General features: G+C 52.6%; 1 protein-coding gene across 1 annotated transcript in view; it reads left to right on the plus strand.

The window, feature by feature from the left end:
• LOC131478104 (mucin-19-like) overlaps positions 1-23,996 on the plus strand; it is a 112,725-nt gene that overhangs the window by 39,000 nt on the left and 49,729 nt on the right. Inside the window, exons 27-34 of the mRNA XM_058655702.1 lie at positions 207-345; positions 1,140-1,244; positions 1,328-1,522; positions 2,099-2,338; positions 2,553-2,709; positions 3,870-3,995; positions 4,670-4,820; positions 5,488-5,623. Coding sequence (XP_058511685.1) covers positions 207-345; positions 1,140-1,244; positions 1,328-1,522; positions 2,099-2,338; positions 2,553-2,709; positions 3,870-3,995; positions 4,670-4,820; positions 5,488-5,623 — 1,249 coding nt within the window. The remainder of the gene's footprint in view (positions 1-206; positions 346-1,139; positions 1,245-1,327; positions 1,523-2,098; positions 2,339-2,552; positions 2,710-3,869; positions 3,996-4,669; positions 4,821-5,487; positions 5,624-23,996) is intronic.

A 23,996-nucleotide genomic window follows, 5' to 3' on the forward strand; every position in this document is an offset into this window, starting at 1 on the left:
CCACAAATGCAAATGCTCCAAGTGTGAGTTAAAAAGAGATGCTGATTTTCATTTAAATGGCAACTTTACGCAGCATTACATAAAATAAGCATCATCATATATAATAGGCAGAAGGGACGTTTGAATGAGAATGGAGTGTTATTTTGTGTTACAGCAATGTGAGTATATGAACATGATTGACACACTCTCTCATCTTTTCCTGCTAGTACATGCACAAAAGGGTCGTGGAACTGTACACAGAATGAGTGTCAGACCACCTGCCACATCTACGGGGAAGGCCACGTCAGGACCTTTGATGGACTAAGTTACACCTTTGATGGCCTGTGCCAGTATTCATTCATCGAGGTAGTTACCAGTGTGCCTCATAACAGTTGTCTCGTGCTTCTTGATTGTCATGTGTTGGGTGCCTCCATTTGTCAGATCCTTGGCTTTAGGGAGGTCCCTGTATCGTTGGTGCCCCCAGTTGCTGATCTGTAAAATGGATGTGGAAATAGGCCCTACTTGAAGCCCATGTAGAGAAGCAATTGCAGGAGAAGCTTTCGTTCTGATTAGTGTACCAGCATGAACAATGACAGCCTCCACCACGCGTGTGCTTCCTCGCTAAGCAGACTGATGGTTTCACTGAATGCCACCATGATGGTCCTTCTGTGATGCAGTTCAAGAAATTGAGGTCTCATGACTTCATGCATCTTGAGTGATGAATTTAAAAATGTCGTATTCAGATCTAGATATCTCTGGATCCAGAGTGCATGCTTGTTGATGCAATTAAGCTGTTTTGCAAGTTACGTCTAACAGGTGAAATCCAGCTTGTTTTGTATCTATTCATCATTTTACCTGTCAAAAGAAACTGATCAAACATCTCTGAGTACACATGTAATTTTAATACGTACATACTCTGGCATAATTCTAACCTTGTTTAGATGTAATGGAAAATGGACAAATTTGAAACAAATTAGCCAGATTGAACTTATCCAAGGGTACCTACCCAAGAATGCATTTAAATCATTACTGTTTGAAATTTCTTAATATAGCAGGTGGCACTTGAAGAAGTTTAAAGTGTAACTTTTAGGGAGTAAGTATTGTGGCTGGGTTCCATGTTCCTGATTTTCCTAACCCTTGCTGTAATTGGATGCTGAAAGGATTACTGTGGTGGTGAGAACGGCACCTTCCGGATCCTGACGGAGAGTGTCCCGTGCTGTGAGGACGGCCTCACCTGTTCAAGGAAAGTCATCGTGGCACTGCAGGTACTGGGCTGCTGCCCCATGAGGTTTCTCTAAGATTCCAGCCAGCTCAACACACCTGCCACTCTGAGTCTTCTCGTTGACAGGATCAGAATATTGTCTTGCAAGACGGTAAAGTGACGGCCCTGAAAACGACAGAGAGTCAGAACTGTGAGCTGAGCTCACAGACATACTCTGTGCACACCGTCGGCCTGTACTTGGTTCTGAAGTTTGAAAATGGAATCGTCGTGATTTGGGACAAGAACACAAGAGTGTCTGTGATACTGGACCCTCGCTGGAATGTAAGTTTATTCCTGAGACAGGATCTGTGTGGATACAAAGTGGTACCTGTTATGGGAGATGAGGTACAGGGGTTCACAGGTATATGTGTGTGTGACCGGTGTGTTTGGGTAACAGTGTCAGGGTTCTGGGGCCAGGCTTCTGGGACAGGAACAGACCTTCTCAGAGAATGAACTCCATTCAAAGATGATGAAGGACTCAGTGTAGCAGTGAGAGTAACCCACCCCCAGGTGTCTGATTTAACACCCAGGGTGACTGCAGATTATTCCAAGATGAGGTTGTTGAGAACTTAACATACTGTAATTAGAATGGGTTCATTGCAACCAATGTCCAGAGAACCTGAGAGCATTCTTAGTTGTAATTTGAATCTGGCGCTTGGGATGGTTTGGGATTCTCAGGCGCTCAACTCCGCCTGGTGCTACGTGGTCTTGTAGTGTGGGCTGTCTCAGATGAAATGAGGTTGGAATTTCGTCTGCAAGCTCAAGTTTCCCAGGTGCCTCATGCTGTGCACCCGTGCATCCTTGCAGCCTTTTTGTCTCTCTGCTCACACCGTTCACTTCCCTTCCTGACCCCTGCAGGGAAAAGTGTGTGGCCTTTGCGGGAACAACAATGGCGACTCAAAGGACGACTTCACCACCAGGCACTCCTCCATGGCTGCTGGCGCGCTTGAGTTTGGAAACAGCTGGAAGACGAGTCAGGAGTGCTCCGACACGGTGGCCCAGAGCTTCCCCTGCGACTCCAACCCCTATTGCAAGGCCTGGGCAGTGCGCAAGTGTGAGATCCTCAGGGACAGCACGTTCCGAGAGTGCCACAGCAAGGTGTGTGTCGCAGGGTGGCAGGGCGGGCAGGGGTGGCAGGGCTGAAAGGGCAGGCAGGATGGCAGGGCGGGCAGGGCAGGCAGGGTGGCAGGGCGGGCAGGGGTGGCAGGGCAGGCAGGGGTGGCAGGGCTGACAGGGCAGGCAGGATGGCAGGGCGGGCAGGGCTGACAGGGCTGCTGCCTGCAAGCTCACACGTGCTGCTCCGCCTACGCAGGTGGACCCCAGCACCTACTATGATGCATGTGTGGAGGAGGCCTGTGCCTGTGATATGGAGGGCAAGTACCAGGGCTTCTGCACCGCTGTGGCCATGTACGCCGAGGCCTGCAGCGCAGTGGGCGCCTGTGTCTCCTGGAGGAAGCCTGACCTCTGTCGTAAGTGCTCCCTTTCCGACTTTAAGGGCCATCTCCCAGGGGCAGGCTTTTGGCACAGTTTGGGTCGCTGGGTTCCTCCTGGGGTGTCGGGCTTCATACATCCTGGGCAGCCGCAGTGTGGTTCAAGTGGTGGAGTCCTGCTCCTGGCCCTAGCTGTACCAGAGAGTGGGAGGTCGCTGTCTGTCTCGGTTCTCTCTCCTTCTCATCTCTCCCTGTCTTTCTTCTTTTCAAATTAAAAAAAAATTAAGAATCCCGTACAATGGTTTTATCATCACAGCTCCCTCCTGTTTTCTATAAAACACATCCGTGTACATAGAAAGGCGTAGAATCATGTATGTTTATGATGAAGAAGCACCTAACTGTAAAACATACCACAGCTGGCCTGGTAGTTCAAGTTCAGTTTTAATTTCAGAAGTTCTTGCCCTCGCTGGGGGTGGGGCATTGAGCAAGGATGGGGAGGGTTTCATTCATACTTGGAGGAGTGCCACCGAGTCCTCACACATGCCTGGTTACTTACTGCCCATCCTGTTTCCAGTTGAAATCCTCACACGTTGGATTTGGAATGGAAATTTTATGAGTTGTTAGTTGTATATAAATGAGTCTCAATCCGTCTTGAAAGTGATGACATTACTAGAAATCGGCTCTTTTTCTTCTTTGCCAGAAACTGTGAGAGGAAACCATCAAAAAGGAGAAGTGTTGGAGAGGTTGCTCATTTTACTGCGTTAATTTCCCACAGCATTGTGTTATATTAAAGTGTTAATCACCTCCTTCTGGAGCTGTTCATTATATGTTTTTGAGGCTTAATTTACCTTGAGATTTATCTTTGCAATTTAAACCTGAAAATTAAAACCATGAATTTAGGCTACAGTCTGGAATATCTCCAGAGGGGCTTGTGAGCAGTTCTCTCCCCAGCCAGTCACCAACTCTGACATGAGCTATCAACAGGAAGTGCTCTGCTGAGCCATGATCCTCCTCCCAGCCTCCTGTCTGAACCCTTTGGGCTGATTTGCAACTTTGGAAAAGGCCAAGTTATCTTAGCTAGACAGAATGGTATTCTAGGTCTGTATTTTATGTAATCTGAATTTTAGAAAATGCTTTGGAAGGAGAAGGTCTAAGATGTGACTTCCTGAGTGAACTGATCTGATGTCATTCCCTGACAGCCGTCTACTGTGACTATTACAATGGGCCTGGGGAGTGCAGCTGGCATTATGAGCCTTGTGGCACAGTGACAGCCAAGACGTGCAAAGATCAGGTCATCGGCCAGAAGTTCTCTGCACTCTTAGAAGGTGAGAGGTACTTCGAGAGTATCCATAAAGGGGTACAGCTGAGATGGGTCTTCTGAAAATGGAAAATGTTATTGGTTTCTCCCAGTTCGATGTCTTACACTTGATAAATTGATGAATGGTTAGTTTCTTTTCTTATAACATTCATCTTACCCCCTTAGAAACACTTTTCTCTGGACAGCAGTTGTCTGCTCAATAGGGGAGAGAAGAACTTTGTGACTTTAGTGTCAACCTTGGGCTTCCCATTGGCCGGTGTAATCAGACAAGAGAGGTTTCCGAATGCAGGGTGCAGCATGGCTTGCTCCAGGTAGCCACGTCCTACCTGCAAACAGCACAGTCAGTGCTCTGCGTCTTAGAGAGACGTGGCAGGAAAGCGAGGCAGTAACGTGTGCTTTCCGAGTCATGTCTGTTAACTCGGCTGTGTCTTCATTGACCATGCAAATGTCAATTTTGGGGAGGGTCATTCTGGTTTTAAGAGTAATATTATTTATCAAAGCCTGTCTTAGGTTCACTTTGTGTTTATCACCCAAGTAGCAAGTCACTGAAAAATGCTTTAGGGCATGTGTAATATCACAGTCTGCACTTGGGTCATGCAGTTCTTTACCCCGGTGCATTTGTTACGCAGTGTGACGAATTTCAGTGTTCAGAGGTGAACTGTGGGTCCCTTTTGCATGCAGGATGCTACGCTAAGTGCCCAGAGAGTGCTCCATATCTGGATGAAAACACCATGAAGTGTGTCGCCTTGTCTGACTGCAGCTGCTTCTATAATGATGTCATACCAGCAGGCGGAGTGGTGCAGGATGACTGTGGAAGAACATGGTACCTTCTGCTTATATTCCAATGAGTCCTTCTGAGTTTTGAATGAGAGAGGCGAGAGAGCAAGAGGGAATGTGTGTGTCTGAGTATTGTATATATGTAAATGTATGTGTGCATATGTATGATTTTTGATCTAGTCATTTCTGAAAAGTACAGTTTTGGGTTCAATTTTACATCCATTATATTAGTTATTTTGTATTTTAGAAAACTCAAATTGGAGCAAATTATCTATGGCTTATTATGGTCAATACTGCAGGAGGTAGGGTACAAGTGTTATCTTGTGATTTCAGGGTAATGCTTCTAGTTAGTTTCAGTTCTGTGAGTGTGAGGCTCCATCTGCAAGCTTCCTGACAGTCCCTGGAAGCAGGCTGATGTGGTCAGTGTGGCGCAGCATGGCCATCAGATAGCACCGTGTGGCAAACTGATGGTGCATGAACAAGCTTCACAGTTTGCCTGGAGTCCATCCATTCAGGTCTCAAGAGCTGATTGGTGCGGTCATCAGAGTCAGCCCCTCACCACACCAGCCATGGGAACTGATAGTGTGCTTCTAGGGAACCAATTCAACTTCTGTGGCGTTCTCACTATAGACCATTTGTTGTGTTGAATGTGGGAGCTGTATGTCATTGGGAGTCAACATTGCAATCTCATGCTTGTTTGTTCTGTTTGCATTGACTTCCAGCTACTGTATTGCCGGCAAGCTGGAGTGCACTGGTAAGTCACGCTGGGTGACAGAGGAAGAGGAGCTCAGGATTCAGGGTTCCTTCTGGACCATCAACCAGCCAAGAATCAGCATCAATGCTTTGCGATGCCACCTGGTTGGGCAGGAGTCCTCCTCATGAGGTGGTTCATGGAGAGTCCCTGGGAGGCAGATGCCACCACTGCCCTGCTAGCAAGCACCCATGGGACTGTCATACCATTGATCCCCTAGGTTATCTGTAGGATCTGGGAAGGAAGGGGCTGCTGCATCTGTCAAAAATATTTTGTTGAAGGGGTAGAATAAGGGGAAAGTTAAAATGGGAAAAATTAAATAACCGAAGACTTGCTCTTAGGCAACTGACACCTTAAAAAAATTAAGCTTCAAATCGACACAAGAGGTATTCCTTTTTTGTATTAGGGATCTCAGAAAGTTAAATAAGTTAACAGTAGTTTACGTGTAATCAACTTGACATGTAGAATGTTTTTGAAAACATAAATTCCTCGCAGTAATAATAATTTATCATTATTTCAGAAACTACTACTATCAATTCAACATTTACAGGTAAAAACATCATGTTTTAAATGTGTATTTTTATTTTTTTTTAGCAAGTAGCCTTTAAGGTTTTATATTTGTTTGTCATAAAATAGATGGTGGTAAATCCAGTAATGGAAAATTATAAAGTAAAATTAACAGTTACTAAGAAATATGCTGACATATTATTACATTCCTGTGCATTAAGTAAGGAAGACCAACATTACATACAAAAAGTATTTGTAATTTGAAATTGTTAAATATCATCTGAAGCTTAACATTTTAGATAATTGAATGAGCAGTTGGAATAGAAGTTGAAGCGTCTGCCGGGACATAAGTATTTAACTATCATGATCATGCTGGGGATTGGAACACAAGGGTAACCTCGCATGTTTGCACTGTGCCCTAGGGATGTTTCCTGTGTGTCCACCCAAGACAGTGGGTAAAAGTGTTGGTTAAGGTTTGTTTGGGACCATGAACTTAGTGGCAGCATAAATATGCTTTCTGTTGCCCCCCCTTCCTGCCCTATGAAAGGAAAGGAGAGATTGTATTGCCTATGAGTTTGTCAGAACCTTACGTTTTTGATAATGCATTCCAGGTTTTGTGATTTTCTGTAAAATGACATCTAAATTCTGATTATCACTGATCGTTTAAATGAAATGATGGCAGGTCAGGGTTCTGAACTACATTTGCTGTTCTATACATATGTCTTATAAAGTTTCTCTGAGATTTAGGTGAGTGGTAGTAATAAGTAGTAGTAACCTGTGGTAAAATACAAATTATGTCTTTCAATATTTCAAATGAAATGTTCTTGTCACCCATTAGTCAAAATTTCAGAACTTTTAATCTTGACTGATTTCTTCAAATACATTTTCCAGCACAGCCTGGTTCAGCCTAGTCCTGATGTGTTTTCATAAATGCTGTTTTCTCCCAACAGTTTCTGCTACACCAACTACCGCGATGTTAAGCACGGAAACAGGTAAATGTAAAAAATAGCATATTAGATTTTAACTTCTAAATTAGCAGGAGTTAATTTGCAAGTCAGACATTTTGACTCTGGTTTCTAATTTGTTCTGTGTGTTTTCATTTCTAAACTGCGCTTACCAGGGGGTAGGGCAACCACAACCAAAGGAAGCATCAGCAAAGAAAGAGCATATTCTCTAATTCAAAGCTTGTCTGTCTTAACTAGAGTGCTAGGAAGTTGCTACTGATTTGGAGAAAGTGACTACACCAAAAAATTCTGTGTTCCATCCTAGGGAAAAAAAAATGCAAGCTCAATACCAACAGCAAGGGAGTTGTCTTTTCCGACTTAAACTGGGCTAATGGAGTGCAAAGTAAATTGAGGTGTTGTAAAAATCCCGTAAATATTCTGTTCATTTATTTGTTTTCTGGAGGTCTCTGAATAAACCTTGTTTCCTGTTGCTGTTTAACAAACTTCCCAGTGTTCGTCTCCTGTGCACTGTGCTCACACTGGTTGTTGTTAACCCCCAACCACGCTTAAGCACCAGGGGGCTTCAGAAAAGTCTCCAACCTTTCACACTTCTATGCTTTTGCAATGGAACCTTTAGAGGAAGTGGACAAAATTTCTGTCTTCAGAAAATGTTTTGGAGAAAATGATACAAAATGAAGTTGTTGGACCTCTTACTCATTATCTTTTGGTATTAAAATTTCAGCTCATGTTTTGACATCTTTTCACACAAAATGATCCCATTTCTCTGAAACATGAATTTCAACTTGATTCATTTTTTGTATAAGTTTGATATTCTTAGAAGCATCATTTTGCCTCTATATCAAACTCACTCTTTTCCATTATAGTCTTACATTTAGTAACTTTCATTCCTGAGCCAGAAGCTTCTTCCCACTGTCCCAGGCAGGTGCTGGGAGCAAGGACTTGGAAGCTCCTGCACTGTGTTTGCAGGCCATAAGCAGAGAACTGGAGCAGAATTGGAGCAGCTGGAACAGGGACTGCTGCTCATATACGATGCTAGTGCCTCAGAGCAGAGATTTAGCCTGTTGCACAACCGCACCAGCCACAGTGTGTGTGTGACTGTATAAAATTCACAAAATGTGGAATTAGTAGCCAGGAGAACCTCAGAAAGTGCTAGGTGTGCTTACTATTTAATTTTACAGCTTATATAAAAGATAAAGAAGCCAAGACTATATCTTCTCATTTTCTGTGCAAAAACAAAGCATTTCCTTTTAACACACACTGCTATATTTCCTTCAGAGTATATTTTTTCATAAACCTATCGAATTACTTTCAAAGTAAAAGTATAACATCAAATGACAGAGTGACTTTTTGCCTGTGTAGCACGGTGAAAATAAAAGTCTGAAATATTTGCATTAAAACCATATTTTGTACAGTGATTACTTTGCACAAATCATAGCCTTGAGTGTCACAGACCATTTCCCCTGTTGCTGCTATTTGAAAGATACACAACATTTGACAAATTGTCAACTCTTGCAACAGCAGGAACCACGACCACGCAAGCTGACACAGTAGCCTCCACAACCAGTGTGGTCACAACTGCAGTGAAGCCATCCTCCTCCACCTCGTCCTCCACCTCAAGCTCTTCGTCCTCGAGCCCAGCCCCAGTTGCATCAACATCTGTGGTGCGTAGCTCCACAGAAGGCTCCACTGTCCAGACTGGGTCCAGTGCACAAACCAGTAGCGTGACAAGCACGCCTAGGGTAGCATCTGAGGTAGCCTCAACCACCGCAGCATCATCTGCAGGGACAGAAACAACTGCACCACTCTCTGCAAGCTCAGCCACCACGGCCACATCTCCTCCAGTGACATCAGGCCCTCCAGAGGGGTCAACTCTTGCAACAGCAGGAGCCACGACCACGCAAGCTAACACAGTAGCCTCCACAACCAGTGTGGTCACAACTGCAGTGAAGCCATCCTCCTCCACCTTGTCCTCCACCTCAAGCTCTTCATCCTCGAGCCCAGCCCCAGTTGTGTCAACATCTGTGGTGCGTAGCTCCACAGAAGGCTCCACTGTCCAGACTGGGTCCAGTGCACAAACCAGTAGCGTGACAAGCACGCCTAGGGTAGCATCTGAGGTAGCCTCAACCACCGCAGCATCATCTGCAGGGACAGAAACAACTGCACCACTCTCTGCAAGCTCAGCCACCATGGCCACATCTCCTCCAGTGACATCAGGCCCTCCAGAGGGGTCAACTCTTGCAACAGAAGGAACCATGACCACGCAAGCTGACACAGTAGCCTCCACAACCAGTGTGGTCACAACTGCAGTGAAGCCATCCTCCTCCACCTCGTCCTCCACCTCAAGCTCTTCGTCCTCGAGCCCAGCCCCAGTTGCATCAACATCTGTGGTGCGTAGCTCCACAGAAGGCTCCACTGTCCAGACTGGGTCCAGTGCACAAACCAGTAGCGTGACAAGCACGCCTAGGGTAGCATCTGAGGTAGCCTCAACCACCGCAGCATCATCTGCAGGGACAGAAACAACTGCACCACTCTCTGCAAGCTCAGCCACCACGGCCACATCTCCTCCAGTGACATCAGGCCCTCCAGAGGGGTCAACTCTTGCAACAGCAGGAGCCACGACCACGCAAGCTGACACAGTAGCCTCCACAACCAGTGTGGTCACAACTGCAGTGAAGCCATCCTCCTCCACCTCAAGCTCTTCATCCTCAACCCCAGCCCCATTTGTGTCAACATCTGTGTTGCGTAGCTCCACAGAAGGCTCCACTGTCCAGACTGGGTCCAGTGCACAAAGCAGTAGCGTGACAAGCACGCCTAGGGTAGCATCTGAGGTAGCCTCAACCACCGCAGCATCATCTGCAGGGACAGAAACAACTGCACCACTCTCTGCAAGCTCAGCCACCACGGCCACATCTCCTCCAGTGACAGAAGGCCCTCCAGAGGGGTCAACTCTTGCAACAGCAGGAGCCACGACCACGCAAGCTGACACAGTAGCCTCCACAACCAGTGTGGTCACAACTGCAGTGAAGCCATCCTCCTCCACCTCAAGCTCTTCATCCTCAACCCCAGCCCCATTTGTGTCAACATCTGTGGTGCGTAGCTCCACAGAAGGCTCCACTGTCCAGACTGGGTCCAGTGCACAAACCAGTAGCGTGACAAGCACGCCTAGGGTAGCATCTGAGGTAGCCTCAACCACCGCAGCATCATCTGCAGGGACAGAAACAACTGCACCACTCTCTGCAAGCTCAGCCACCACGGCCACATCTCCTCCAGTGACATCAGGCCCTCCAGAGGGGTCAACTCTTGCAACAGCAGGAACCACGACCATGCAAGCTGACACAGTAGCCTCCACAACCAGTGTGGTCACAGCTGCAGTGAAGCCATCCTCCTCCACCTCGTCCTCCACCTCAAGCTCTTCATCCTCGAGCCCAGCCCCAGTTGCGTCAACATCTGTGGTGCGTAGCTCCACAGAAGGCTCCACTGTCCAGACTGGGTCCAGTGCACAAAGCAGTAGCGTGACAAGCACGCCTAGGGTAGCATCTGAGGTAGCCTCAACCACCGCAGCATCATCTGCAGGGACAGAAACAACTGCACCACTCTCTGCAAGCTCAGCCACCACGGCCACATCTCCTCCAGTGACATCAGGCCCTCCAGAGGGGTCAACTCTTACAACAGCAGGAACCATGACCACGCAAGCTGACACAGTAGCCTCCACAACCAGTGTGGTCACAACTGCAGTGAAGCCATCCTCCTCCACCTCGTCCTCCACCTCAAGCTCTTCGTCCTCGAGCCCAGCCCCAGTTGCATCAACATCTGTGGTGCGTAGCTCCACAGAAGGCTCCACTGTCCAGACTGGGTCCAGTGCACAAACCAGTAGCATGACAAGCACGCCTAGGGTAGCATCTGAGATAGCCTCAACCACCGCAGCATCATCTGCAGGGACAGAAACAACTGCACCACTCTCTGCAAGCTCAGCCACCACGGCCACATCTCCTCCAGTGACATCAGGCCCTCCAGAGGGGTCAACTCTTGCAACAGCAGGAGCCACGACCACGCAAGCTGACACAGTAGCCTCCACAACCAGTGTGGTCGCAACTGCAGTGAAGCCATCCTCCTCCACCTCAAGCTCTTTGACCTCGACCCCAGCCCCAGTTGCGTCAACATCTGTGGTGCGTAGCTCCACAGAAGGCTCCACTGTCCAGACTGGGTCCAGTGCACAAACCAGTAGCGTGACAAGCACGCCTAGGGTAGCATCTGAGGTAGCCTCAACCACCGCAGCATCATCTGCAGGGACAGAAACAACTGCACCACTCTCTGCAAGCTCAGCCACCACGGCCACATCTCCTCCAGTGACATCAGGCCCTCCAGAGGGGTCAACTCTTGCAACAGCAGGAGCCACGACCACGCAAGCTGACACAGTAGCCTCCACAACCAGTGTGGTCACAACTGCAGTGAAGCCATCCTACTCCACCTCGTCCTCCACCTCAAGCTCTTCATCCTCGACCCCAGCCCCAGTTGTGTCAACATCTGTGGTGCGTAACTCCACAGAAGGCTCCACTGTCCAGACTGGGTCCAGTGCACAAACCAGTAGCGTGACAAGCACGCCTAGGGTAGCATCTGAGGTAGCCTCAACCACCGCAGCATCATCTGCAGGGACAGAAACAACTGCACCACTCTCTGCAAGCTCAGCCACCATGGCCACATCTCCTCCAGTGACATCAGGCCCTCCAGAGGGGTCAACTCTTGCAACAGCAGGAGCCACGACCACGCAAGCTGACACAGTAGCCTCCACAACCAGTGTGGTCGCAACTGCAGTGAAGCCATCCTCCTCCACCTCAAGCTCTTCATCCTCGAGCCCAGCCCCAGTTGCGTCAACATCTGTGGTGCGTAGCTCCACAGAAGGCTCCACTGTCCAGACTGGGTCCAGTGCACAAAGCAGTAGCGTGACAAGCACGCCTAGGGTAGCATCTGAGGTAGCCTCAACCACCGCAGCATCATCTGCAGGGACAGAAACAACTGCACCACTCTCTGCAAGCTCAGCCACCACGGCCACATCTCCTCCAGTGACATCAGGCCCTCCAGAGGGGTCAACTCTTGCAACAGCAGGAGCCACGACCACGCAAGCTGACACAGTAACCTCCACAACCAGTGTGGTCACAACTGCAATGAAGCCATCCTCCTCCATCTCGTCCTCCACCTCAAGCTCTTCGTCCTCGAGCCCAGCCCCAGTTGCATCAACATCTGTGGTGCGTAGCTCCACAGAAGGCTCCACTGTCCAGACTGGGTCCAGTGCACAAACCAGTAGCGTGACAAGCACGCCTAGGGTAGCATCTGAGGTAGCCTCAACCACCGCAGCATCATCTGCAGGGACAGAAACAACTGCACCACTCTCTGCAAGCTCAGCCACCACGGCCACATCTCCTCCAGTGACATCAGGCCCTCCAGAGGGGTCAACTCTTGCAACAGCAGGAGCCACGACCACGCAAGCTGACACAGTAGCCTCCACAACCAGTGTGGTCACAATTGCAGTGAAGCCATCCTCCTCCACCTCGTCCTCCACCTCAAGCTCTTCGTCCTCCACCCCAGCCCCAGTTGCATCAACATCTGTGGTGCGTAGCTCCACAGAAGGCTCCACTGTCCAGACTGGGTCCAGTGCACAAACCAGTAGCGTGACAAGCACGCCTAGGGTAGCATCTGAGGTAGCCTCAACCACCGCAGCATCATCTGCAGGGACAGAAACAACTGCACCACTCTCTGCAAGCTCAGCCACCACGGCCACATCTCCTCCAGTGACATCAGGCCCTCCAGAGGGGTCAACTCTTGCAACAGCAGGAACCACGACCATGCAAGCTGACACAGTAGCCTCCACAACCAGTGTGGTCACAACTGTAGTGAAGCCATCCTCCTCCACCTCAAGCTCTTTGACCTCGACCCCAGCCCCAGTTGCGTCAACATCTGTGGTGCGTAGCTCCACAGAAGGCTCCACTGTCCAGACTGGGTCCAGTGCACAAAGCAGTAGCGTGACAAGCACGCCTAGGGTAGCATCTGAGGTAGCCTCAACCACCGCAGCATCATCTGCAGGGACAGAAACAACTGCACCACTCTCTGCAAGCTCAGCCACCACGGCCACATCTCCTCCAGTGACATCAGGCCCTCCAGAGGGGTCAACTCTTGCAACAGCAGGAGCCACGATAACCCAAGCTGACACAGTAGCCTCCACAACCAGTGTGGTCACAACTGCAGTGAAGCCATCCTCCTCCACCTCAAGCTCTTCATCCTCGAGCCCAGCCCCAGTTGCATCAACATCTGTGGTGCGTAGCTCCACAGAAGGCTCCACTGTCCAGACTGGGTCCAGTGCACAAACCAGTAGCATGACAAGCACGCCTAGGGTAGCATCTGAGGTAGCCTCAACCACCGCAGCATCATCTGCAGGGACAGAAACAACTGCACCACTCTCTGCAAGCTCAGCCACCACGGCCACATCTCCTCCAGTGACATCAGGCCCTCCAGAGGGGTCAACTGTTGCAACAGCAGGAGCCACGACCACGCAAGCTGACACAGTAGCCTCCACAACCAGTGTGGTCACAATTGTAGTGAAGCCATCCTCCTCCACCTCGTCCTCCACCTCAAGTTCTTCGTCCTCCACCCCAGCCCCAGTTGCATCAACATCTGTGGTGCGTAGCTCCACAGAAGGCTCCACTGTCCAGACTGGGTCCAGTGCACAAACCAGTAGCGTGACAAGCACGCCTAGGGTAGCATCTGAGGTAGCCTCAACCACCGCAGCATCATCTGCAGGGACAGAAACAACTGCACCACTCTCTGCAAGCTCAGCTACCACGGCCACATCTCCTCCAGTGACATCAGGCCCTCCAGAGGGGTCAACTCTTGCAACAGCAGGAACCACGACCATGCAAGCTGACACAGTAGCCTCCACAACCAGTGTGGTCGCAACTGCAGTGAAGCCATCCTCCTCCACCTCAAGCTCTTCATCCTCGACCCCAGCCCCAGTTGCATCAACATCTGTGGTGCGTAGCTCCACAGAAGGCTCCACTGTCCAGACTGGGTCCAGTGCACAAACCAGTAGCGTGACAAGCACGCCTAGGGTAGCATCTGAGGTAGCCTCAACCACCGCAGCATCATCTGCAGGGACAGAAACAACTGCACCACTCTCTGCAAGCTCAGCAACCACGGCCACATCTCCTCCAGTGACATCAGGCCCTCCAGAGGGGTCAACTCTTGCAACAGCAGGAACCACGACCACGCAAGCTGACACAGTAGCCTCCACAACCAGTGTGGTCACAACTGCAGTGAAACCATCCTCCTCCACCTCGTCCTCCACCTCAAGCTCTTCGTCCTCGACCCCAGCCCCAGTTGTGTCAACATCTGTGGTGCGTAGCTCCACAGAAGGCTCCACTCTCCAGACTGGGTCCAGTGCACAAACCAGTAGCGTGACAAGCACGCCTAGGGTAGCATCTGAGGTAGCCTCAACCACCGCAGCATCATCTGCAGGGACAGAAACAACTGCACCACTCTCTGCAAGCTCAGCCACCACGGCCACATCTCCTCCAGTGACATCAGGCCCTCCAGAGGGGTCAACTCTTGCAACAGCAGGAGCCACGACCACGCAAGCTGACACAGTAGCCTCCACAACCAGTGTGGTCACAACTGCAGTGAAGCCATCCTCCTCCACCTCGTCCTCCACCTCAACCTCTTCGTCCTCGAGCCCAGCCCCAGTTGCATCAACATCTGTGGTGCGTAGCTCCACAGAAGGCTCCACTGTCCAGACTGGGTCCAGTGCACAAAGCAGTAGCATGACAAGCACGCCTAGGGTAGCATCTGAGGTAGCCTCAACCACCGCAGCATCATCTGCAGGGACAGAAACAACTGCACCACTCTCTGCAAGCTCAGCCACCACGGCCACATCTCCTCCAGTGACATCAGGCCCTCCAGAGGGGTCAACTCTTGCAACAGCAGGAGCCACGACCACGCAAGCTGACACAGTAGCCTCCACAACCAGTGTGGTCACAACTGCAGTGAAGCCATCCTCCTCCACCTCAAGCTCTTCATCCTCGACCCCAGCCCCAGTTGCGTCAACATCTGTGGTGCGTAGCTCCACAGAAGGCTCCACTGTCCAGACTGGGTCCAGTGCACAAACCAGTAGCGTGACAAGCACGCCTAGGGTAGCATCTGAGGTAGCCTCAACCACCGCAGCATCATCTGCAGGGACAGAAACAACTGCACCACTCTCTGCAAGCTCAGCCACCACGGCCACATCTCCTCCAGTGACATCAGGCCCTCCAGAGGGGTCAACTCTTGCAACAGCAGGAGCCACGACCACGCAAGCTGACACAGTAGCCTCCACAACCAGTGTGGTCACAACTGCAGTGAAGCCATCCTCCTCCACCTCGTCCTCCACCTCAAGCTCTTCGTCCTCGAGCCCAGCCCCAGTTGCATCAACATCTGTGGTGCGTAGCTCCACAGAAGGCTCCACTGTCCAGACTGGGTCCAGTGCACAAAGCAGTAGCATGACAAGCACGCCTAGGGTAGCATCTGAGGTAGCCTCAACCACCGCAGCATCATCTGCAGGGACAGAAACAACTGCACCACTCTCTGCAAGCTCAGCCACCACGGCCACATCTCCTCAAGTGACAGAAGGCCCTCCAGAGGGGTCAACTCTTGCAACAGCAGGAGCCACGACCACGCAAGCTGACACAGTAGCCTCCACAACCAGTGTGGTCACAATTGTAGTGAAGCCATCCTCCTCCACCTCGTCCTCCACCTCAAGCTCTTCGTCCTCGAGCCCAGCCCCAGTTGCATCAACATCTGTGGTGCATAGCTCCACAGAAGGCTCCACTGTCCAGACTGGGTCCAGTGCACAAAGCAGTAGCGTGACAAGCACGCCTAGGGTAGCATCTGAGGTAGCCTCAACCACCGCAGCATCATCTGCAGGGACAGAAACAACTGCACCACTCTCTGCAAGCTCAGCCACCACGGCCACATCTCCTCCAGTGACATCAGGCCCTCCAGAGGGGTCAACTCTTGCAACAGCAGGAGCCACGACCACGCAAGCTGACACAGTAGCCTCCACAACCAGTGTGGTCACAACTGCAGTGAAGCCATCCTCCTCCACCTCAACCTCTTCATCCTCGACCCCAGCCCCAGTTGCGTCAACATCTGTGGTGCGTAGCTCCACAGAAGGCTCCACTGTCCAGACTGGGTCCAGTGCACAAACCAGTAGCGTGACAAGCACACCTAGGGTAGCATCTGAGGTAGCCTCAACCACCGCAGCATCATCTGCAGGGACAGAAACAACTGCACCACTCTCTGCAAGCTCAGCAACCACGGCCACATCTCCTCTAGTGACATCAGGCCCTCCAGAGGGGTCAACTCTTGCAACAGCAGGAGCCACGACCACGCAAGCTGACACAGTAGCCTCCACAACCAGTGTGGTCACAACTGCAGTGAAGCCATCCTCCTCCACCTCGTCCTCCACCTCAAGCTCTTCGTCCTCGAGCCCAGCCCCAGTTGCATCAACATCTGTGGTGCGTAGCTCCACAGAAGGCTCCACTGTCCAGACTGGGTCCAGTGCACAAACCAGTAGCGTGACAAGCACGCCTAGGGTAGCATCTGAGGTAGCCTCAACCACCGCAGCATCATCTGCAGGGACAGAAACAACTGCACCACTCTCTGCAAGCTCAGCCACCACAGCCACATCTCCTCCAGTGACATCAGGCCCTCCAGAGGGGTCAACTCTTGCAACAGCAGGAGCCACGACCACGCAAGCTGACACAGTAGCCTCCACAACCAGTGTGGTCACAACTGCAGTGAAGCCATCCTCCTCCACCTCAAGCTCTTCATCCTCGAGCCCAGCCCCAGTTGCGTCAACATCTGTGGTGCGTAGCTCCACAGAAGGCTCCACTGTCCAGACTGGGTCCAGTGCACAAACCAGTAGCGTGACAAGCACGCCTAGGGTAGCATCTGAGGTAGCCTCAACCACCGCAGCATCATCTGCAGGGACAGAAACAACTGCACCACTCTCTGCAAGCTCAGCCACCATGGCCACATCTCCTCCAGTGACATCAGGCCCTCCAGAGGGGTCAACTCTTGCAACAGCAGGAGCCACGACCACGCAAGCTGACACAGTAGCCTCCACAACCAGTGTGGTCACAACTGCAGTGAAGCCATCCTCCTCCACCTCGTCCTCCACCTCAAGCTCTTCGTCCTCGAGCCCAGCCCCAGTTTCGTCAACATCTGTGGTGCGTAGCTCCACAGAAGACTCCACTGTCGAGTCTGGGTCCAGTGCACAAACCAGTAGCGTGACAAGCACGCCTAGGGTAGCATCTGAGGTAGCCTCAACCACCGCAGCATCATCTGCAGGGACAGAAACAACTGCACCACTCTCTGCAAGCTCAGCCACCACGGCCACATCTCCTCCAGTGACATCAGGCCCTCCAGAGGGGTCAACTCTTGCAACAGCAGGAGCCACGACCACGCAAGCTGACACAGTAGCCTCCACAACCAGTGTGGTCACAACTGCAGTGAAGCCATCCTCCTCCACCTCAACCTCTTCATCCTCGACCCCAGCCCCAGTTGCGTCAACATCTGTGGTGCGTAGCTCCACAGAAGGCTCCACTGTCCAGACTGGGTCCAGTGCACAAACCAGTAGCGTGACAAGCACGCCTAGGGTAGCATCTGAGGTAGCCTCAACCACCGCAGCATCATCTGCAGGGACAGAAACAACTGCACCACTCTCTGCAAGCTCAGCAACCACTGCCACATCTCCTCCAGTGACATCAGGCCCTCCAGAGGGGTCAACTCTTGCAACAGCAGGAGCCACGACCACGCAAGCTGACACAGTAGCCTCCACAACCAGTGTGGTCACAACTGCAGTGAAGCCATCCTCCTCCACCTCGTCCTCCACCTCAAGCTCTTCATCCTCGAGCCCAGCCCCAGTTGTGTCAACATCTGTGGTGCGTAGCTCCACAGAAGGCTCCACTGTCCAGACTGGGTCCAGTGCACAAACCAGTAGCGTGACAAGCACGCCTAGGGTAGCATCTGAGGTAGCCTCAACCACCGCAGCATCATCTGCAGGGACAGAAACAACTGCACCACTCTCTGCAAGCTCAGCCACCACGGCCACATCTCCTCCAGTGACATCAGGCCCTCCAGAGGGGTCAACTCTTGCAACAGCAGGAGCCACGACCACGCAAGCTGACACAGTAGCCTCCACAACCAGTGTGGTCACAACTGCAGTGAAGCCATCCTCCTCCACCTCAAGCTCTTCATCCTCGACCCCAGCCCCAGTTGCGTCAACATCTGTGGTGCATAGCTCCACAGAAGGCTCCACTGTCCAGACTGGGTCCAGTGCACAAAGCAGTAGCGTGACAAGCACGCCTAGGGTAGCATCTGAGGTAGCCTCAACCACCGCAGCATCATCTGCAGGGACAGAAACAACTGCACCACTCTCTGCAAGCTCAGCCACCACGGCCACATCTCCTCCAGTGACATCAGGCCCACCAGAGGGGTCAACTCTTGCAACAGCAGGAGCCACGACCACGCAAGCTGACACAGTAGCCTCCACAACCAGTGTGGTCACAACTGCAGTGAAGCCATCCTCCTCCACCTCGTCCTCCACCTCAAGCTCTTCATCCTCGACCCCAGCCCCAGTTGCGTCAACATCTGTGGTGCGTAGCTCCACAGAAGGCTCCACTGTCCAGACTGGGTCCAGTGCACAAACCAGTAGCATGACAAGCACGCCTAGGGTAGCATCTGAGATAGCCTCAACCACCGCAGCATCATCTGCAGGGACAGAAACAACTGCACCACTCTCTGCAAGCTCAGCCACCACGGCCACATCTCCTCCAGTGACATCAGGCCCTCCAGAGGGTTCAACTCTTGCAACAGCAGGAGCCACGACCACGCAAGCTGACACTGTAGCCTCCACAACCAGTGTGGTCACAACTGCAGTGAAGCCATCCTCCTCCACCCCGTCCTCCACCTCAAGCTCTTCGTCCTCGAGCCCAGCCCCAGTTTCGTCAACATCTGTGGTGCGTAGCTCCACAGAAGACTCCACTGTCGAGTCTGGGTCCAGTGCACAAACCAGTAGCGTGACAAGCACGCCTAGGGTAGCATCTGAGGTAGCCTCAACCACCGCAGCATCATCTGCAGGGACAGAAACAACTGCACCACTCTCTGCAAGCTCAGCCACCACGGCCACATCTCCTCCAGTGACATCAGGCCCTCCAGAGGGGTCAACTCTTGCAACAGCAGGAGCCACGACCACGCAAGCTGACACAGTAGCCTCCACAACCAGTGTGGTCACAACTGCAGTGAAGCCATCCTCCTCCACCTCAACCTCTTCATCCTCGACCCCAGCCCCAGTTGCGTCAACATCTGTGGTGCGTAGCTCCACAGAAGGCTCCACTGTCCAGACTGGGTCCAGTGCACAAAGCAGTAGCGTGACAAGCACGCCTAGGGTAGCATCTGAGGTAGCCTCAACCACCGCAGCATCATCTGCAGGGACAGAAACAACTGCACCACTCTCTGCAAGCTCAGCAACCACTGCCACATCTCCTCCAGTGACATCAGGCCCTCCAGAGGGGTCAACTCTTGCAACAGCAGGAGCCACGACCACGCAAGCTGACACAGTAGCCTCCACAACCAGTGTGGTCACAACTGCAGTGAAGCCATCCTCCTCCACCTCGTCCTCCACCTCAAGCTCTTCATCCTCGAGCCCAGCCCCAGTTGTGTCAACATCTGTGGTGCGTAGCTCCACAGAAGGCTCCACTGTCCAGACTGGGTCCAGTGCACAAACCAGTAGCGTGACAAGCACGCCTAGGGTAGCATCTGAGGTAGCCTCAACCACCGCAGCATCATCTGCAGGGACAGAAACAACTGCACCACTCTCTGCAAGCTCAGCCACCACGGCCACATCTCCTCCAGTGACATCAGGCCCTCCAGAGGGGTCAACTCTTGCAACAGCAGGAGCCACGACCACGCAAGCTGACACAGTAGCCTCCACAACCAGTGTGGTCACAACTGCAGTGAAGCCATCCTCCTCCACCTCAAGCTCTTCATCCTCGAGCCCAGCCCCAGTTGCGTCAACATCTGTGGTGCATAGCTCCACAGAAGGCTCCACTGTCCAGACTGGGTCCAGTGCACAAAGCAGTAGCGTGACAAGCACGCCTAGGGTAGCATCTGAGGTAGCCTCAACCACCGCAGCATCATCTGCAGGGACAGAAACAACTGCACCACTCTCTGCAAGCTCAGCCACCACGGCCACATCTCCTCCAGTGACATCAGGCCCACCAGAGGGGTCAACTCTTGCAACAGCAGGAGCCACGACCACGCAAGCTGACACAGTAGCCTCCACAACCAGTGTGGTCACAACTGCAGTGAAGCCATCCTCCTCCACCTCGTCCTCCACCTCAAGCTCTTCATCCTCGACCCCAGCCCCAGTTGCGTCAACATCTGTGGTGCGTAGCTCCACAGAAGGCTCCACTGTCCAGACTGGGTCCAGTGCACAAACCAGTAGCATGACAAGCACGCCTAGGGTAGCATCTGAGATAGCCTCAACCACCGCAGCATCATCTGCAGGGACAGAAACAACTGCACCACTCTCTGCAAGCTCAGCCACCACGGCCACATCTCCTCCAGTGACATCAGGCCCTCCAGAGGGTTCAACTCTTGCAACAGCAGGAGCCACGACCACGCAAGCTGACACTGTAGCCTCCACAACCAGTGTGGTCACAACTGCAGTGAAGCCATCCTCCTCCACCTCGTCCTCCACCTCAAGCTCTTCGTCCTCCACCCCAGCCCCAGTTGCATCAACATCTGTGGTGCGTAGCTCCACAGAAGGCTCCACTGTCCAGACTGGGTCCAGTGCACAAAGCAGTAGCGTGACAAGCACGCCTAGGGTAGCATCTGAGGTAGCCTCAACTACCGCAGCATCATCTGCAGGGACAGAAACAACTGCACCACTCTCTGCAAGCTCAGCCACCACGGCCACATCTCCTCCAGTGACATCAGGCCCTCCAGAGGGGTCAACTCTTGCAACAGCAGAAGCCACGACCACGCAAGCTGACACAGTAACCTCCACAACCAGTGTGGTCACAACTGCAGTGAAGCCATCCTCCTCCACCTCGTCCTCCACCTCAAGCTCTTCGTCCTCGACCCCAGCCCCAGTTGTGTCAACATCTGTGGTGCGTAACTCCACAGAAGGCTCCACTGTCCAGACTGGGTCCAGTGCACAAACCAGTAGCGTGACAAGCACGCCTAGGGTAGCATCTGAGGTAGCCTCAACCACCGCAGCATCATCTGCAGGGACAGAAACAACTGCACCACTCTCTGCAAGCTCAGCCACCACGGCCACATCTCCTCCAGTGACATCAGGCCCTCCAGAGGGGTCAACTCTTGCAACAGCAGGAGCCACGACCACGCAAGCTGACACAGTAGCCTCCACCACCAGTGTGGTCACAACTGCAGTGAAGCCATCCTCCTCCACCTCAAGCTCTTCATCCTCGACCCCAGCCCCAGTTGCGTCAACATCTGTGGTGCGTAGCTCCACAGAAGGCTCCACTGTCCAGACTGGGTCCAGTGCACAAACCAGTAGCGTGACAAGCACGCCTAGGGTAGCATCTGAGGTAGCCTCAACCACCGCAGCATCATCTGCAGGGACAGAAACAACTGCACCACTCTCTGCAAGCTCAGCCACCACGGCCACATCTCCTCCAGTGACATCAGGCCCTCCAGAGGGGTCAACTCTTGCAACAGCAGGAGCCACGACCACGCAAGCTGACACAGTAGCCTCCACAACCAGTGTGGTCACAACTGCAGTGAAGCCATCCTCCTCCACCTCGTCCTCCACCTCAAGCTCTTCGTCCTCGAGCCCAGCCCCAGTTGCATCAACATCTGTGGTGCGTAGCTCCACAGAAGGCTCCACTGTCCAGACTGGGTCCAGTGCACAAACCAGCAGCGTGACAAGCACGCCTAGGGTAGCATCTGAGGTAGCCTCAACCACCGCAGCATCATCTGCAGGGACAGAAACAACTGCACCACTCTCTGCAAGCTCAGCCACCACGGCCACATCTCCTCCAGTGACATCAGGCCCTCCAGAGGGGTCAACTCTTGCAACAGCAGGAGCCACGACCACGCAAGCTGACACAGTAGCCTCCACAACCAGTGTGGTCACAACTGCAGTGAAGCCATCCTCCTCCACCTCAAGCTCTTCATCCTCGACCCCAGCCCCAGTTGCGTCAACATCTGTGGTGCGTAGCTCCACAGAAGGCTCCACTGTCCAGACTGGGTCCAGTGCACAAACCAGTAGCGTGACAAGCACGCCTAGGGTAGCATCTGAGGTAGCCTCAACCACCGCAGCATCATCTGCAGGGACAGAAACAACTGCACCACTCTCTGCAAGCTCAGCCACCACGGCCACATCTCCTCCAGTGACATCAGGCCCTCCAGAGGGGTCAACTCTTGCAACAGCAGGAGCCACGACCACGCAAGCTGACACAGTAGCCTCCACAACCAGTGTGGTCACAACTGCAGTGAAGCCATCCTCCTCCACCTCGTCCTCCACCTCAAGCTCTTCGTCCTCCACCCCAGCCCCAGTTGCATCAACATCTGTGGTGCGTAGCTCCACAGAAGGCTCCACTGTCCAGACTGGGTCCAGTGCACAAAGCAGTAGCATGACAAGCACGCCTAGGGTAGCATCTGAGGTAGCCTCAACCACCGCAGCATCATCTGCAGGGACAGAAACAACTGCACCACTCTCTGCAAGCTCAGCCACCACGGCCACATCTCCTCCAGTGACATCAGGCCCTCCAGAGGGGTCAACTCTTGCAACAGCAGGAACCACGACCACGCAAGCTGACACAGTAGCCTCCACAACCAGTGTGGTCACAACTGCAGTGAAGCCATCCTCCTCCACCTCAAGCTCTTCATCCTCGACCCCAGCCCCAGTTGCGTCAACATCTGTGGTGCGTAGCTCCACAGAAGGCTCCACTGTCCAGACTGGGTCCAGTGCACAAACCAGTAGCGTGACAAGCACGCCTAGGGTAGCATCTGAGGTAGCCTCAACCACCGCAGCATCATCTGCAGGGACAGAAACAACTGCACCACTCTCTGCAAGCTCAGCCACCACGGCCACATCTCCTCCAGTGACATCAGGCCCTCCAGAGGGGTCAACTCTTGCAACAGCAGGAGCCACGACCACGCAAGCTGACACAGTAGCCTCCACAACCAGTGTGGTCACAACTGCAGTGAAGCCATCCTCCTCCACCTCGTCCTCCACCTCAAGCTCTTCGTCCTCGAGCCCAGCCCCAGTTGCATCAACATCTGTGGTGCGTAGCTCCACAGAAGGCTCCACTGTCCAGACTGGGTCCAGTGCACAAACCAGTAGCATGACAAGCACGCCTAGGGTAGCATCTGAGGTAGCCTCAACCACCGCAGCATCATCTGCAGGGACAGAAACAACTGCACCACTCTCTGCAAGCTCAGCCACCACGGCCACATCTCCTCCAGTGACAGAAGGCCCTCCAGAGGGGTCAACTCTTGCAACAGCAGGAGCCACGACCACGCAAGCTGACACAGTAGCCTCCACAACCAGTGTGGTCACAATTGTAGTGAAGCCATCCTCCTCCACCTCGTCCTCCACCTCAAGCTCTTCGTCCTCGAGCCCAGCCCCAGTTGCATCAACATCTGTGGTGCATAGCTCCACAGAAGGCTCCACTGTCCAGACTGGGTCCAGTGCACAAACCAGTAGCGTGACAAGCACGCCTAGGGTAGCATCTGAGGTAGCCTCAACCACCGCAGCATCATCTGCAGGGACAGAAACAACTGCACCACTCTCTGCAAGCTCAGCCACCACGGCCACATCTCCTCCAGTGACATCAGGCCCTCCAGAGGGGTCAACTCTTGCAACAGCAGGAACCACGACCACGCAAGCTGACACAGTAGCCTCCACAACCAGTGTGGTCACAACTGCAGTGAAGCCATCCTCCTCCACCTC

This window comes from Ochotona princeps, chromosome 27 (genome assembly GCF_030435755.1).
Source record: "Ochotona princeps isolate mOchPri1 chromosome 27, mOchPri1.hap1, whole genome shotgun sequence".
In the NCBI taxonomy this organism is placed as follows: domain Eukaryota; kingdom Metazoa; phylum Chordata; class Mammalia; order Lagomorpha; family Ochotonidae; genus Ochotona; species Ochotona princeps.